At 38.9% G+C, this 19,072-nt stretch overlaps 1 protein-coding gene across 1 annotated transcript in view; it reads right to left on the bottom strand.

The window, feature by feature from the left end:
• The window catches only part of HACD2 (3-hydroxyacyl-CoA dehydratase 2), a 96,608-nt gene that overhangs the window by 34,930 nt on the left and 42,606 nt on the right, over positions 1-19,072 (bottom strand). The window contains exon 5 of the mRNA XM_011950857.1: positions 3,031-3,119. Within this exon, the coding sequence (XP_011806247.1) occupies positions 3,031-3,119 (89 nt within the window). The remainder of the gene's footprint in view (positions 1-3,030; positions 3,120-19,072) is intronic.

The raw sequence follows: 19,072 nt of genomic DNA, 5'->3' as shown, positions 1-19,072 counted from the left end.
ACCTCATGATCCACCTGCCTCAGCCTCCCAAAGTGCTGGGATTACAGGCGTGAGCCACCATGCCCAGCCCATAGGGCTTCTTAAAAGGAAATACACCTCATGTGAAAAAAGTACAGTCTAGTCTGAAAAGGTTATATAGGCTACACCCTAGCACATCATGTCCAGGTACAGAAAAACAAGGGAAATGAGCAAAGAAAGTGGGCAGGGCAGCGGAGTGGAGCAGGAGTCCAAATTCACACGTAATGTGATTAAAGTGAAGAATTCTTGTTCACTTTAGAGGGGAATATGATGTAAAAAGAAACTAAGAAATGATAGTAGTGTGAAAATAATTTGAACATTACAAGAAAGCGAGATATATGTGATTAAGCAGTTATTTCTAAGGTCAATTTCCTTAGACATTAATTATACAGTTCCCACCATTAAAGTAAGCAGAGTTGAATATTAAGGAAAATAAAAATATTTTTAAGATGCTTGATGAAATCAAAGAATAGAAGTCATATGTGATGTTGTACAGAACAAATTGAATTATAGCTATTATGAAATTCCAAGGCAGGAAAAATAGCATTTGGCCAAGAGAAGGGGCCAGGGAACAGGTGACAGATAGCAAGCACTGGCCTCTGACGGGCCACAGCAACAGGCTTTTCAAGGTGACAGATAGTAAGCACTGGCCTCTGAGGGGCCACAGCAACAGGCTTTTCAAGTTAGCTGTTGAAGACACAGGGCAGGGATGGAGGGCACCTACTGCTCTAAACAAAACCATGAATGAGGAGTTCTGTGCAAAGAAAAAGAGAATAAGGAGAAAAGAACTATGATCCTAGGACAGCAGAAATGCTGAAGTCCAATTACAAGTGGAAAGAGGAAGTCAACTCATCAACAGTGCATATGTAAAAACAAGAAGATCCAAGAGGCGATGGGAAGACAATAAAATATACTGTACTACATTCTTCAGAAAATGATATGCCTTTTCTTTTTCTTTTTTTTTAAGCAGGTAAATAAAATGATATGTTAATGTTAGCAGAAATTGAGTCACTCTGGTTGCAGAGAAACAATTTTGAATACGCAAATGTAATGAGTACATAACAAATGACTGTAAAACTCAAATGTGATAATGTATGTGAAACCGTCTGTTACATTTTAAGTCCTTTGCATCTGGCAGGCAGCGTGGCTGTGGAGGATGACACCAGGTCCGTGTACCTACAGAGACATTTAATAGCTTTGCAAGCCAACCAGTTTCAATGATCTACCCAGGAAATCCTGGCAAATGTTGCTAACAGCAACTTGACTAATAGAATTGCTTGATTTGAGTTGTAAGGCATTTTTGATGTACCTGTCTACCTGCTTTGGCAGATGTGCTCATAAGCTGAGGAGTGGTCACTAAGTGGAAGGGAGGAAGCAGAGCCCATAAAGAATCTATCAACTGGTGGATTAGCACTCGGACAATATCTGACTATATTGGCAAAGTGACTGGATACTTCATAGTGAACAATATTTTGACTTCATGTACCTAGCACTTAATTACTGAAAGTACATACTTACCCATTTAAGAATGTAAATGAGTTACTACTAGGAAGAAGTTTTAGGTCATTGGAGACTATTGGAAGATAAAATTACGAGTTGTTGGTTAAAATGAAAAGGAAATGGTATCTACACAAAAGTATGGGAGGAAGAAATATCACAGTCTTTGCTTATCTGGAGTTTCACTTTCTGTAGTTTCTGTTACACCTAGTCAACCACAGTCCAAAAATATTAAATGGAAAATTCTAGAAAGAAACAATTCTTAATTCTTAAGTTGTACACTGTTCTCAGCAGCATGATGAAATCTCATGCTGTCCCAATCTATCCCACCTAGGACACGAATCTTCCCTTTGTCCAGTGTATCCACACTGTATATGCTACTGGCCCGTTAATCACTTAGTAGCTAACTTGGTTATCAGTGCTTGTGTTCAAGTAACCCTTACTTAAAAACGGCCCCAAAATGCAAGATGCTGGCAATTCAGATACGCCAAAGAGAAGCCATAAAGAACTTCCTTGAAGCGAGACAGTAAAAGTTCTCAGCTTAATAACAAAACAAAACAAACTGTATGCTGAAGTTGCTAAGACCCACAGTAGGAACAAATCTTCTATCTGTGAAATTGTGAAGAAGGAAAAATAAATTTGTGCTACTTTTGCTGGTGAACCTCAGACTGCAAAAGTTGCGGCCACAGGGCATGATAAATGCTTAGTAAATATGTAAAAGGCATTACATTTGTGGGTGGAAGACATAAACAGAAACGTGTTTCAGCAGCAATCGGGTTGTGTGCTATCCACGGTTTCTGGTATCCAGTGGGGGTTTTGGAGTGTATTCCCCTTGAATAAGAGGGAACTACTGTATAGGTTTAAAATGATGACTTGGGCCAGGTGTGGTGGCTCATGCCTGAAATCTTAGAATTTTGGGAGACTGAGGCAGGCAGATCGCTTGAGCTCAGGAGTTTGAGAGCAGCCTGGGCAACATGATAAAACCCCGTCTCTACAAAAAATACAAAAAAATTAGCTGGATGGGGTGGCACATGCCTGTGGTCCCAGCTACTTAGGAGGCTGAGATGGGAGGATTGTTCAAGTCTGGGAGGCTGAGGCTGCAGTGAGCCGTGATTGCACCACTGCACTCCAGCCAGGGTGACAGAGCAAGAGGCCGTCTCAAAAACAAAACAAAAATGCAGATGCCCAGAGTTTAGTGTGCTAGATACGAACAAGATATCAGAAAAATATAACTGAGTTGCAGACCACATCCACACCATCTGAACCTCCATGAGAACTCGGATTATAGGACTTCACCATTTAATCAGTCTTCTCTTTAACAACACTGTACATCTGGGGTAAGTTTTCCACTATTAACCCAGTTCCTACAGTGAATGTGAGCTTTATCTCAGCTATATTGATATGACCTGGAACTCTGACCTGGAACTCCCTAGCCATAACAAACATGTGAATCAGAAAAGCTGACTAGTTTGTTAGTGTTGACATTATTTTATTTTAGTCTACATAAACACTTACCTCTTTGACGCTATGTGTTACTGCCCATATTAGAAAAACTCTTGACATCACCTGGAAAGAAGTCAGGACAACAGAAGATGGAACAATTCCTGAAAGAAATTTTAGGATGGACAAATAAATGTATTGTACTAAGTTTCAGTATATAATACATCTTCTAAAACATTACAATTTAAATGTTTAGAGCCAAAATGATCTCGAACAACTGAAAAGTGTGTCTATATTGCTATACAGACTGTTTTCAATGTAGTCAGTATTAAAACAAAGTTTTCTCCCTAAAAACAATAATATTTTTAATGGTATTACAAAACCATGGGATCCAGGTGCCTTTCTTAACCCTCTCAAAACCACTGACCAAGTACAGTATTTTTTACACTTACTGTATAGACAGAGAAAGCAAAAGCACTACCTAATCTTTAAAATAAGACTATTTTACAATATGGGTTTCAAAACAAATAGGCAACAAAGGATGAGAAATCAATCCTATTCGTGTCTAATGAGTGCTGGAAGCTCATGGACATCAGACTTGATACACTATCTAATGGTTAAGTTAGGTATGTTTTATTATCCACTTGAATATTTTGCCAACAAGCATAACGACATAAAAGACTATTTTTAAAATATTTTTAAAATCACCTTGTTCATCACAAGCCCTGGCACAATTATCCTCCCAATGTCCTCAAGTTATAACACTGATCATCTTTGATTATTTTATTTATTTGTTTTTTGAGACAGAGTCTCACTCTGTCACCCAGACTGGTGTGCACTGGTACAATCTCGGCTCACTGCAACCTCCACCTCCCAGGTTCAAGTGATTCTTGTGCCTCAGTCTCCCAAGAAGCCAGGACTACAGGCACATGCCACCATGGCCGGCTAAGTTTTTGTATTTTTGGTAGAGATAGGGTTTCACCATGTTGGCTGGGCTGGTCTTGAACTCCTGACCTCACGTGATCCGCCTGCTTCAGCCTCCCAAAGTGCTGGGATTACAGGTGTGAGCCACTGCTCCTCACCATGGTAGCGTACACCTCTAGTCCCATATCTAGGGAGGCTAAGGCAAGAGGATTGCTTGAGTTTGGGAGGTTGAGGCTAGTAAGCTGTGGTGCTACTGCAATCCAGCCTGGGTGACAGAATGAGGTCCTGTCTCAAAATAAATAAATGAGTAAAAGTAAATAAATACGCAAATAAATGTATAAATGAATTACAAAACCTGGTTATATAATTGTGTAATACAGCTAACAAAGCTAATCAGTAAGTCAAACATTTAGTGAATGTATTTAGCCAGATCACACTTAGATGGGACAATATGCAGCTGTGGATTTCCTCTAGAAACCAATCTTTTTTAAAAACATGTATTGAAGATCGAAAGCTCATATACTGCAAAACAAGGCTTATGTTTTAAGCCATTCTTGTAAAATAATGTTTAATGGCAGAATTGTACTCTTCCATATTTCTCTTATAACAGACCTATTCAGAAAATTATATTTGGCTTATTAACATGTTAAGTTTCATTTTGCTGGGGGGTGGAGATTAATGAGGTTGAAGCAATAACTACCCACCCACCTGTAAGGAAAGCACCCATACAGAGGAAGCCTTTGATTTCTTTGATTTCAAACAACAATAAAAAAAAAAGTAAAAATAAAAGAACTGAGAATTAAAGGATTTCTTTTTTTTTTTAAAAAAAGAGACCAGGTCACCCAGGTTGGAGTACATGACGCCATCATATCTCTTACTGCAGCCTCACACTCCTGGGCTCAGGCCATCCTCTCGCCTCAGCGTCCCAAGTAGCTGGGACCACAGGTGCGCCATCATGCCCAGGTAACTTTTTAAAGGTTTTGTAGAGACAAGGTCTTGCTATGTTGCTCAGGCTGGTTTCGAACACCTAGGCTCACACAATTCTCCTGCCTTGGCCTCCCAAAGTGCTAAGATACAGGCATGAGTCACCATGCCCAGCTAAGAGTAACTTTTTGTTTGTTTATTTTTAAATAGAGTTTCGCTTCTGTTGCCCAGGCTGGAGTGCAATGGTGCGATTTTGGCTCACTGCAATCTCTGCCTCCCGGGTTCAAGTGATTCTCCTACCTAAGCCTCCCAAGTAGCTGGGATTATAGGCACGCACCACCACGCCCAGCTCATTTTTGTGTTTTTAGCAGAGACGGGGTTTCATCATGTTGGCCAGGATGGTCTCGATCTCTTAACCTCGTGATCCGCCCACCTCAGCCTCCCAAAGTGCTGGGATTACAGGTGCTAAGAGTAACTTTAAACAAATGGAACTAGAAGGTCTAGGGACAAAAACTGCAATTCAGCTGAACACAGGTTTATTAATTATTCCCTCTCTATTATAAATCACCCTTCTCTAGGGAATATAAATTTGTATTTGTCTCCCTTTCAAAAATGCCATACATAAATTAACAGTGTTTTTCTTTTCTTTTTTTCTGAGACAGTCTCGTTCTGTTGCCCAGGCTGGAGTGCAGCGGCATGACCTTGGCTCACTGCAACCTCCGCCTCCCAGGTTTAAGCGATTCTTGTGCCTCAGCCTCCTAAGTAGCAGGGATTACAGGCATGTACCACCATGCCTGGCTAATTTTTGTATTTTTGTTAGAGGCGGAGTGTCACTATATTGGCCAGGCTGGTCTTGAACTACTGACCTCAGGTCATCCACCCGCCTCGGCCTCCCAAAGTGCTGGGATTACAGGTATGAGTGAGCCACCACACCTGGCCAACAGTGTTTTTCTTAAAAATGCTTTAGTATCCACACACACACACAAAATATTTATTATTTAGTGTATTTCTCACCAGCCCTCTAAGCATATTTTAAAAGTTTAACTTCTACTGTTTATAAAATTGTCTTTTGCTTTTCTCATTTAACATTTTAAGAATTTTCTATCTTCTCTTCTTCAAAAGATTTTAGCTTAAATCATGACATTCCTTTGAGTGAATATGTTTGTTTATTCTCCTGTGGGACATTTAAATTGCCTCGAATTTCTTGATACTATAAATGAAGTAATGAAGCATTACAAATAACACTCAAAATTTGAGGCTTAGACCTTTTTTTTAAAAAAAGGATTATTTCCTTGGGACATTTTCCCAGAAGTAGAAGTACTAGGTCAAATGGCATGAATGTTTTTAAGGCTCTTGAAATATATTGCCAAACTGCTTTCCAAGAAGTTTATTATCAATTTATACTTCCACCAGCAATACACAGAAGTGTCTGTCTTAGCACACCCTTCACAGTAAATTTAAATCTTTTTTTTGTTGTTGTTGAGACGGGGTCTTGCTCTGCCCAGGCTGGAGTGCAGTGGCCGGATCTCAACTCACTGCAAGCTCCGCCTCCCGGGTTTATGCCATTCTCCTGTCTCAGCCTCCCAAGTAGCTGGGACTACAGGCGCCCGCCACCTCGCCCAGCTAGTTTTTTGTATTTTTTTTAGTAGAGATGGGGTTTCACTGCACTGTGTTAGCCAGGATGGTCTCGATCTCCTGACCTCGTGATCCACCCGTCTCGGCCTCCCAAAGTGCTGGGATTACAGGATTGAGCCACCGCGCCCAGCCCAATTTAAATCTTAATACGTAATGAACGAAAAGCTGATCATACTTTCTAATTGATGTAGATGTCAAGATGTTTCTGGTCTTGCCTGCAGGTGCTCCTACCATCTCTATCCAGTGAACTCGCCTACTTAGACACCTTCATTTCCCCCAAATCATGTCATTCAGACCAACTCTCACTTAGTTTCTGTAGCATAGACAACTACTTCAACCAGTCACCCAGCAAACAGCAGTTCAGGCCCTCACCTGACAGCACAATCTCAAAATGCCTGCAGTCAAAAGGCCAAGAGCTCTATCCTTAAAATTAAGCTAAAGAACAGAAGGCCACATAGACGGGCCATTTTTATCTTAGCTCTGAATAGAAATGGCATCACCAACTTGGGCTTATCATTATTATCAGGTGAATTTCATAAGAAACTGTCAAAAAAGGCCGGGCGTAGTGGCTCATGCCTGTAATCCCAGCACTTTGGGGGCCTGAGGTGGGCGGATCACCTGAGGTCCGGGGTTTGAGACCAACCTGGCCAACATGGTGAAACCCCGTCTCTACTAAAAATACAAAAATTAGCAGGGCGTGATGGCAGGCGCCTATAATCCCAGCTACTTCAGAGGCTGAGGAAGGAGATATCTTGAACCCCGGAGGCGGAGTTTGCAGTGAGCCGAAAATGCACTACTGCACTCCAGCCTGGGTGACAGAGTAAGACTCCGTCTCAAAAAAAAAAAAAAAAAAAGCTGTCAGAAAGTATTAATATTATCTTATTTGCCATAGGAATAGTATACAGTATAACGTCCACCCTATCACTCAAACCTCTCATACAGGTAGGAAATTTGTTTTAGAGCTCAATTTTAAGAAATGTTTGCTCCTTTCCAATAAGAATTATATAACTCAGTCACCCTCTTTAACTTGGTAGCCAGATTTGAAGCATACTATAGTGTGATATTTTGTGTATGAGCTACCACAAATCCTTGTAGAATGTGGAATAGACAAGACAGACTAGATTCTCTTTTTTTTTTTTATTAGACAGGGTCTCACTCAGTTGCCCAGACTAGAGTACAGTGGCACAATCATAGTTCACTGCAGCCTCAACCTCCTGGGCTCAAGCAATTCTCCTGCCTCAGACTTCCAACGAGCCGGGACTACAGGCATGTGCTACCACACCCAGCTAATTTTTGTATTTTTAGCAGAGACAGGGTTTCACCATGATGCCCAGGCTGGACTTGAACTCCTAAGCTCAAGAGATCTGCCCGCCTCAGCATCCCAAAGTGCTGGGATTACAGGCATGTGCCTGGCAGATAGATCCTCCTTCTTCCTGGCACTTCTTGCAGTCAATCCCACTGTTTTTGCATTTATATGCCATTACTTCTTATTTGAACACAATGACATAGCATGTTAAAACCCAAATACAGACATTTTTGTTGTTGGCTATTTAAATTGGTTGTTTACAGACAACAGAGAGATTCTGGAATCCTACTAGTACACTCTCAATGGACTAAAATTCATTCAAAAAAGATGTACCAGACATCTACTATTTGTTAATACTTGTGGAGTGCCTACTCTGTGCCAGGTACTGCTCTCCACACTGGGGATACAAAGGGAAGACAGTGTCCCTGGTGAGCTCACACTCCCAGGCTATGACTGATATGTTTTAGCATAGTTCTCAAATATAAGACTTTTTCCTGAAGGTGATGAGGGGTGACCAAACATTTGTAAACAGGAGGATGGCATGATTACATCTTGGTTTCAGAAAGGTATCTCTGTCAGCAGTGCAAATCTTTGGCAAGTCAAGGTTATAACTTGAGAAATAGTTATGGGAATTTATGTTGAAATGGCAATGAAATTTTGAAGCAAAAACACTGGCAGATAAAAGAAACATAGTGGTGTGTGTGTGTATGTGTGGGTGTGTGTGTGTTAAGCAAAAGCTGTATAAAGGGGACCTGGCAATTGGTTGCTTGCTTCCCGTGTGTGTGTGTGTGTGTGTGTGTGTGTGTTAAGCAAAAGCTGTATAAAGGGGATCTGGCAATTGGTTGCTTGCTTCCCCAGAATGAGGGTGCTCTGAGGACTCCCCAAACCACCGAGCCCTGAAAAGTTGGGCAGAACTAGAAATCCTCCCTGCCTGGTGCAACCTTCAGATGGGGCAGGTTAGTGAGGTTGGGAGACTGACTATACCTGACAAAGACCAGGTTGACAGTTGAGCACAGTCATGCACCACACAATGGCATTCCAGATAACGATGTACTGCATATATGATGATGGTCCCATAAGATTATAATGGAGCTGAAAAATTCCTGTTGCCTAGTAATGTCCATTGTTAGCATTATAATGCAACTCATTACTCATACGTTTCTGATGGTGCTGGTATAAACAAATCTATTGTGCTGCTAGTCATATAAAAATATAACACATTATATAAAATAGTAGTATAAAATATAGCACAGTACATTACATACAGTACCTAATACTTGATAATGATAATAAGCAACTAACTGGTTTATGTATTTACTATACTATAATTTTCTTTTTTTTTTTTTTTTTTTTTGAGGCGGAGTCTCGCTCTGTCCACCGGACTGGAATGCAGTGGCCTGATCTCAGCTCACTGCAAGCTCCGCCTTCTGGGTTTACGCCATTCTCCTGCCTCAGCCTCCCGAGTAGCTGGGACTACAGGCGCCCGCCACCTCGCCCGGCTAGTTTTTGTATTTTTAGTAGAGACGGGGTTTCACCGTGTTAGCCAGGATGGTCTCGATCTCCTGACCTCGTGATCCGCCCGTCTCGGCCTCCCAAAGTGCTGGGATTACAGGCTTGAGCCACCGCGCCCGGCCTATACTATAATTTTCATTGTTACTTTAGAGTACAATCCTACTTACTTAAAAAAAAAAGTTAAGTGTAAAATTAACTTTTTGGTAGGTCCTTCAGGAGGTATTCCAGAAGAAGGCATTGTTACAGGAGATGGCAGCTCCATGTGTGTTACTGCCCCTGAAGACCTTCCAGTGGGACAAGATGTGGAGGCGGAAGACAGTGATAGTGATGATCCTGTCCCTATGTAGACATAGGCTTGTGTGTGTGTGTGTGTGTTAGTTTTTAACAAAAAAGTTTTAAAGAGCAAAAAAAGAAATTAAAAATAGGAAAAACCTTACAGAATAAGGATGTAAAGTATTTCTGTAAAGCTATACAATGTGTTTGTGTTTTAAGCTAAGAGTTTTACAAAAAGCAAAAAAGTTAAAGAAAATTAAGCTTATAAAGTAAGAAGGTTACAATAAGCTAAGGTTAATTTATTATTGAAGAAAGAAATTTTTTATAAATTTAGTAGCCTAAGTGTACAGGGTTCATAAAGTCTACAGTAGAGCACAGCAATGTCTTAGGCCTTCACATTCCCTCACCACTCAATGATTCATCTAGAGCAACTAACTTCCAGTCCTATAAGCTCCATTCATGGCAAGTGCCATTTTAAATCTTGTATACCATACTTTTACTGTGCCTTTTCTATGTGTAGATACACAATTACCACAGTGCTACAACTGCCGTACAGTCCAGTAACCTGCTGTAGAGGCTTATAGCCTAGAAGCAACAAGGTAGACCATATGGCCTACGCATGTAGTAGGCTAACATGGCAACAACAGAAGTAAGATCACAGAATCTCCCTAAAAATATACTGAATCAAAAGTAATAACATTAGATCACAACAACAGCATCAACAACAAAAATTATCAGCAGCAACCAAAAAGAAATAGGTACAACTTAATGCCATGTATTTTAAAACATGTTAGTCAGGAAAAAAAAGATTATGGCACAGTCTCTTCCCCCAAAAGTAATACTGGTGATTCAACTAAATCCTGAATGTTCATTAATGAGCCATATTTGGAGAGAAATACAAATTTCTGGCTTGAGTGTGACAGAACTGGAGGCTGAACAGCAATGGCGAAGTGGGGGAAGTGACTGACTAGGAGCCACCTCATCCATGCTGAGCCTTCCAGGCCCCACACTGAGTTGGAGACTGATACAAAATTCTCTATGGAAACCAGGGATACTTCCTTCAGGGTTGAAGAATCCTACAACAGGGCAATTAAATCTCAGAACAGAAAGCAGTGCCCACATATTTAATACATAGCTCATTCATGTTGCTTAAGATTCAAGAAGTATAAAAAGATACACAGACAAAATTCTCCCTCCCAATCCCATCACTGCCCAGGTCCCTTTCCCACAGGTCACCGATTATTAATTCCTTGTCTAGCATTCAGAGATAAAGTATATAAAGCAAATATGTAGGTGAATGTATAAAGACATATTTATATACATTCTTTTTTCAATTTTTTATATAAACGAAGCATTTTATACACATTCTTCTATACCCTGCTTTTCTTCCTTTAAAATCGATCCTGAAGATCTTCCTATATCAATATGTAAATTTTAATGACTGAGGCTTTATAATGTTTTCATAACCATACACTCTCCTAACTTGTACCCCCATGTCCTCAAGGTGTAGAAAAATATGTAAAACAGAAAAACTTAAATCCTTAAATTGTAGCTCAGAGGGGAAAACAACTGAATCTGAAATGCAGGCAGGGAGAATTTGGTAATACCTCTGTCAGAGCAAATAAAATTGCTGGACAGAACTGCTAACTCTTCAGCAAGATGAAGAGACATGGCAGCAACACAAAAGGAATACAAGAAAACAAGGAAACAAAAGGAAATCGCCCATTGCATCCAGGGGGAAAGTCAAAGATTAAGGCAACTGGAAGATATTATGGAAAACAAAGACAAACCAACATAAGGGTAACTGTTATCCCCAATGTCGGGGACGCCACACGGAACAGAAACCGGAAATGAAAAAACTAAATCTGCACTGAAAGAATACACAGTTGTTCCACATAACAACTGATAGTGAATGACTAAAACTGAGAAATTGCTTGGTTACAAAAAAAATACTTCAGAGATCCAGACCAAAAAAATTACCTACAAAGTAGTAAAAACTCAGCCTGAGTTTAGACTTCTCCACAGCAACACCCAAAGTAAGACGGCAGTGAAGCAACACTATAAAGGTCTGAGGCAAAGAGAGTAAGTTCGAGGATATCATACCCGCCCAAGAGGTCATTTCAGTATTACAATAAGGCAAAAAGTGGACATCACCAAATGTGAAAGAACTTCACATACAATGTTTATGTGACCTTGAGAAACACAAGCTGTCAGAAACTCAGCCAAATGAAATAAATCAAAATAAAGAACTCAGGAATGGAGAAGTCATAACAAAAATGCCCATGGTGGGCACTAAATCCATTCAAATATAATATTAAGACCAGACAATTATGGTAATTATGGTCATAGACTATATTATAAATGCTATGAACAATAAATTAGTAACAATTTAAAAATAGGAGAGAGGGAAGAGATACTAATTTCCTTAATAGAATTAAGAACTATTGCCTAAATATCCTTAATAGAGTTAAGAGATGTTATGTAAAATGAAAATATAGGTAAACACAATTAGAATCCAGACTTTTCATAACTTTTTTCTTAGGGAGATATTTTAGTAAATAGTGTTGCCCGGCATGGCAATCCCGGTGCTTTGGGAAGCTGATATGAGACAATCACTTGAGTCCAGGTGTTTGAGACCAGCCTGGATAACACAGTGAGACTCTACATCTACAAAAAATTTTTTAGAAAAACAGCCGGGCATGGTAGCGTGTGTCCGTAACCCCAGCTACTCAGGTTGAAGTGGGAGGAACGCTTAAACTCAGGAGTTTGAGGCTGCATTGAGCTATGATGGCACCAACTGCACTCCAGCCTGGATGAGAAAGCGAGACCCTGCCTCAAAACAACAAATACACACACATATACACACACACAGTAAAAAAAAGTTTTATAATTTATTTTTGATGAACAATGTTTTTAATAAAAAATGTCTTTTTCATGATAGTATAAGCTATGTCTGTCTACCTACTGTTTCTTTCTCATATTAATATATATGTGAAGAGAATGCTCTCTGGAATGACATTTAACTAATACTAATGAAGATCAGCTCTACTGATAGAATTTAGAATAATTTTAAACTCTACTTTGTACTTTCCCACATTGCCTAAACTTTTAAAGAACACAAATTAAATTTTCAAAATTAAAAAACATCATTATTCTTAACAATAAATTAAACTTTTGGCACTAGCAAAAAGATAATTCTAAAAGTGAACCACTTCTAATCTTAAACAGGAATTTTCTTACTTTGTGTTAGAGTACAAGCTAATCTCAGGGTAACAGAAAATATTTCTGACCAAAATAGAGGATGGGATATAAAACAGGAGCTGAAGCAGATTCAAACACCATGGGACTCAGGGGAAGAGGATGGCTGGTGTTTCCAGAGGACTGACAGAGGGCAATTCTCTTTTCTTTTTTCCCAGAACATAGAAAACTGGCCATGTCTCTTGGGGCTGCAGCTCCCGACCACCCCCAAAAAGCAATATTTAATACATTTCACATAACATTTAGGTTACTGGGTTTTGACAAAAGAAATCTGTCTTAGACTGAAGCCAATAGCAAAACTATGGTATTTATAAGTTCTGTGGATTTATCTGAAGTTGGCATTTCTGAAATATGTACAAAACTTTAAAAGGGCACTATACTTCCTTTGTGCTAAAAGGATAGTGTTACTACATATATTCATGCTTAATTGTAATGAAACAGAAATGAATATTAAAGGAGAAACATAAGAAATCAAGTATATTGATACTTTATGTGTCATCATTGGTAAGAAGTGTGGGGCTAGACTGAAATCTTTTCCATTTAAGTGACAAAACTAAGTACAGAGGTGCTTCTTAAACTAGGGCATGCACACCCAAAAGATGTTAATAGTGGTGTCCAATCCAGTGACATCCTACTAGTGGTCAGCTTACTCAAACTCAGCTATATGAACTCAACCAAAACAAAATGAATGGAAAAATAACTTAGTGTGGGCAGCTGCACTCAGCATTTTACGACGTGAATATGTGCACCAGAATGAACGGTGGTCTTAGCTCCCTGGCCTCTCAGCATGATGATTGTGATGCTACTGTTCTTTACACTACCTTTGGATAATGTAATTTTAATACAACATAGTTCCTTAATGAGAGTCAATTATATCATATGGCATTCAAATGAAGGAAGAATGAACACTTTCAACTGGAGAATAAAGCAGCTGTGCTATGCTAGGAGCCGATACTAAGTTGCACTGTGATGTATGAGTAATTTAAATGTAAGGATTTTTTTCATAGGAATTTTACCCCTACATAAGCAATTCTACTTCAGAAGATACAGCCATTGGATATATATCATTATATCTTCATGGAATATTGATTTTCTCTGAAAACTTTGGGGAAAATCCATTTTTACATTAAATAGATAAAAGGGGACCCAAAGGTGTTTCATTAATGGCAGGCTACCTTGCCTTTACTCTCAAAACCTTCTGGGGTGAAACTATATTCCCCATTGGCATTTAGAAAACTTGGAAAGAAAAGCTGAAAGAGCACTATAATACATGATAAAAAACACATATGGGGCCGGGCTCAGTGGTTCACACCTGTAATCCCAGCACTTTGGGAGGCCGAGGCAGACAGATACTTGAGGTCAGGAGTTTCAGACAAGCCTGGCCAACATGGTGAAACCCTGTTTCCACTAAAAATAAAAAAATTAGCTGGGCATGGTGGTGTGTGCCTATAGTCCCAGCTACTCAGGAGGCTGGGGCACAAGAATCACTTGAACCCAGGAGGGCAAGGTTGCAGTGAGCCGAGATCGCACCACTGCACTCCAACCTGGGTGACAGGGCGAGACTCAGTCTCAAAGAAAAACAAAATTAAAAAAAGTATGGTAGAAGTTAGGCTCAGGGAAAATAAGGGTAGAAACAATAACTTAAAATCATGAGAGAAATTAATACCTAAACAAATGCAGAGAGGGCCTGTGCACTTGTTCAAGGTGGACCATAAACTTGGTTCTGAACTCCTTTACAACCACAACCAATACAATGAGAGAAAATAATCCAGTTGTACAATTCATAGTGTCCATGAAAGAAATAAAACCTGGGCTGGAGGCGCTGGCTCACGCCTGTAATCCCAACACTTCAGGAGGATCACTTGAGTTCAGGAGTTCGAGACCAGCCCGGGCAACATGGCGAGATCTTGTCTCTACTAAAAAAAAAAAAAAGACAGGCATAATGGTGCATACCTGTAATCCCAGCTACTCAGGAGGCTGAGATGGGAGGATCACTGAGCCGAGTCTGAGGCTACAGTGAGCCATGATTATGCCACTGCACTCCAGCCTGGGGGACAGAGAGCCTGCCAAAAAAAAAAAAGAAAAGAAAAGAAAGGAAAAAAATCTCCATGCTTTTTTTTTTGAGCTGTGTTCCTATATATTAATGAATTTGCTGTACTGGCTTCTAGTTCACTGGATGTTCTTTATTCATTTTCTCTTCTATTTCCTCCATTTCAGATGGCCAACTGTCCATATACCCACACTAGCATCTTACTCATCCACTTATTGAGGTTAAAAAATAAAAAATTGGTTTCAAGAGAGGGCCCAGAGACCTCTTAAGGCAATGACTTTTTTGAAAGCTTTCTCTAACATTCAGAGCCTCCTCACTTGCTTGTTTACTTTTGAGGTCTCCACTCTGAAAGTCTAACCTCTGAATGAGAGCAAAATATAGACATGAAATAAATGACACATATTTCCTTTCTGAAGATAACTTAAAAGGGTGTCACATTTTGAAAAAGATGAAAATGTGAAGGTAACAGACGTCATTCTCCGAGAGGACACAGTGAGTCAATTATAAGTCAGTCAAATCTCTGTATTACAGTTAGCATTCCAATAGTAAATTCCCATCCTATTATTTTTATTGTTTATAGAATACCAGGTGTTTTACACCAGACTAATTACAGCCTCAAAATATGAATGGTTCATATGGTTCATATGTATTTCACCAGCAAGACCACATCATAGACAGTTTTTTTTTTTTTTAAATTAGTCAAACTGTCAGGGCCAAACAAAATTGAACTTTTAAAAAACAGTTGAACTATTATATATATCATCAATTTTTGTTAACTTATACTAATAATCCTTAAGTACCTTGAACGTTGGATTAAAAAAAAACACTTTATTAGTATTTCTATTACTGTTTCAATATACTCAATACAAAATTGATATTGTATAATTCAATACAAAATTAGTATTTCAAATACTGTTTCAATATAGTTTTGAAACTTTTTTATGCAAAGCTTTTCAAAAAGCTAAACCCAGCAGGGCACAATGGCTCATGTCTGTAATCCCAGCACTTTGAGAGGCTGAGATGGGTGGATCACCTGAGGTTAGGAGTTTGAGACCAGCCTGGCCAACATGATGAAACCCCATCTCTGCTAAAAATACAAAAATTAGCCAGGTGTGGTGGTATGCACCTGTAATCCCAGCTACTCAGGAGGCTGAGGCAGGAGAATTGCTTGAGCATGAGAGGCAGATGTTGCAGTGAGCCAAGATTGCGCCACTGCACTCCAGCCTGGGCGACAAAGTGAGACTCTGTTGAAGAAAAAAAAAAAAAAAGCTAAACCCAATCCAATAGCCACTTTCTTGAAATAACACAAGATCTAATAAACAACAAGGTTGAGAGAGTAGGTCATAAGTCATTCTCTCTTGACTCTACTAAACCAGCGATCACAGGATTTCAGTTAAGCAAACCAAGAAATATACTCCTATTGGTAATTTTCCTTCTTCAGAGTTCTAACAAACTGTGTGGGCAGGGAAAGAAGACTGGAGATAACATTTAACTGTACTAGAAGGTTGTGAAAAAAGGCATCCATGGAAAAGATTCTCTATGTAAGAGAGCAAGGAACTGCTGGGGTTATTTAAATATGGTACTTTTTTACTAAGAAAATGTTGGCTGTCAGAGTTGGAAAGGATCCAAGAGATCAAGTTCAATTCAACACGTGATACATGTGAGGTTGGGAGAAGGTAAAGTGACTTGCCAAGCTTACATAGATAGTTCAATACAACAAATGGGTATTTACGTTTAACATTTGGTGGTCACTCCCTAAGAAGGTAAATTAGTGGTCTTTATACGAAATGGACAAAATCAAATATTTGCAACTGATGTTTGAAATGTTCACAATGTAAAATGCTTGCACAGAGTAACATTTAAAGTATACAAAGAATACAACTTGTTTTTATCTTAAAAAAAATCAAGATGTTAATAGGCAAATGAGCAAAGGACATAGACACTACACACAAAAATGGCCAGAATAAACAAACATATGGAATTACATTCAACTCCACAATTAGCAATAAAGTGAATCAAAGAAACTATTAGATTTTTCTATGAGTAACTTAGTAAATATTGAAAAAGAATCACAATACCCAAATGCTGGTATAATGTTGAAACAAGCATACTCACATTTTGCAAATGGGCACAATCCTTTGGGAATTGAAACTGGTAACATTATTTAAGAGTTAAAAGAATATTCATATGTTTTGAATTAGTCATTACACATAAAGACGTACGCTAAAGGCATAAACCAAAGACTAAAACATCTATCAACAGAGATGCTAAGGCCATAAGCCAAAGACTAAAGAATGTATATATCGACACAGACATTGGTTGAAAAATTACTTCTAATATTTTAAAAATGAGAACAAACTGTTCTTCACCGAGAGAGACATGATGATACATCTCATTATTAGGCATTTTGCAGTAATTTACAAGTATTAGTGAATACAAGATGAGCTAAACCATTCTGTCATACCAGAAAGCAGAAAATTATTAAAAATCACTGGGGTCCTTTCAAAAAGGACTCAGAAGAGGATCTGAAGATGCTCCAACTGGCCAAGAATGGGCTAATGTTAGCATCAGAAAGAATCGTTAAAATGGATGGAATCACATCAAATATGTTAAAATCTATGAGATTATGACGACAAAATAATAAAATGAAAACCTTCACTGTCCCTTTGACCCACTCTGATTCTTGTTGTTTGCGGGGAGGGTGTGTGTATGTGTCAGTATTAGTGCCTGCGTGAGTTGGGAATATTACATTCCAGGTTTTGTATGAACAGAGGGCTGTATAAAGCAACAGGACACCAGACCTCACTCTGTTTTAAATTACAGACCAATGTAAAACTAATTTAAACTGGATTTTCCCCCTTCAAAATGGAAACAGTTATTTTCTTTTAGAGTTAATGAAGTATTGGTAGCTGAAGCCAATTTGACAACCAACGGATGAGAGATCGTGCTGTCCGATTTCAAACTAAACCCTGAACCTTTTTTTGAAAAAACAATAAAACACATTTTACATGGAAAAAGAAACCCTACACACTTTCAGCGGTCTTCTTTAGAGGATTCTGGGAAACCAACACATTATCCTGAAAACTGGTAAATCAAGGGAAAGAGTCAAAGTAAAAAAAAAAAAAAAAAAAGAATATTGTTATATCACAAGAAATGAGGACAAACTGTTACCTCTGGGGAAGGGCACTGGATGGCTAAGGCACTGGGGTGGGAGAGAGACTCACTTTCCACTGCATACCTTTTTATAGCTTTTGCATTTTATACCATGTGAATGAATTGCTTATTGAAAAAATAAACTCATTTAAAGTGTCACTATAAAGGATCACGTAACAAAATGGAAAAACAATTACATTAAAGGAAAAAAACTGTCAGAATCCAAATGATAGCCACTTGAATTATAACAATGTAGACACTGGATATGCATACAGACCAGGTCTAAAAGGAAACACAGAAAAATAAAAATTGTTGACCAGAATTGCAGCATATAGGGGCATTTTTTCTTTTTATTAAAGAGAATTCCATTGCTATATTTATAATTTATTTGTCTAATAAGTAATGTTAAAGTGGTATTTAAATAGAAAAATACAGTCTTTTTCCCTTTCTGTCATCCATACTTTTAGGAAAGCTTGGCTTTTTCAATCTTGAGTCCATAATCAAGGCACCAAGAACTGTTTGGGGGTAACAACTCTGGGTGCAGGCAAAAGATCCAAGAAGGACAAAAGAAAGGGCCTCTTGAGGGCTGTTCACACAGATGTTAAAAGTACAAATGACTTTGCCCAGCTCTGCTTTCCCATCCCTGTACTAATACGGGGGTGGTGGCAGTGGTGGCGTTCCCCGAGTAGGAGGCCTGCAGAACATGGAAAGAGCCTGTCGACAGCACATAAAAGACACACACTGAAAACACTGCTTGCAGGAGGAGTGAAGCTTGTCAAAGTACTGCAGAGGCTGGGAAAGTGAAGAGAAGAGAAAGAGCAATTATAGCCCGTACCTAACAATTCCTCAGCTAAATTTAACTGGAGAGGTGGAATATATCTATCTGCAGCTTGAAAATGATAGGCAAATGAATTTTCAGGTACAAGAAGACCCAACCCACACAGAACATTAAATGGTCATTGTAAAAAAAGGTACTTTTTCATAGCAATCGTCTCCAATTATTCTGATATTTCCATTGTCATGCCCCAAAATAAATAAATGGTCTCAAGAAGGAATAAGGAAATCCGAGGCTCAGAGCAAAA

This window comes from Colobus angolensis, unplaced genomic scaffold (assembly GCF_000951035.1).
Source record: "Colobus angolensis palliatus isolate OR3802 unplaced genomic scaffold, Cang.pa_1.0 Scaffold31, whole genome shotgun sequence".
NCBI lineage: Eukaryota > Metazoa > Chordata > Mammalia > Primates > Cercopithecidae > Colobus > Colobus angolensis.
Note: the sequence above shows the minus strand (reverse complement) of the source record. Positions and strands in the feature narration are given on the sequence as shown.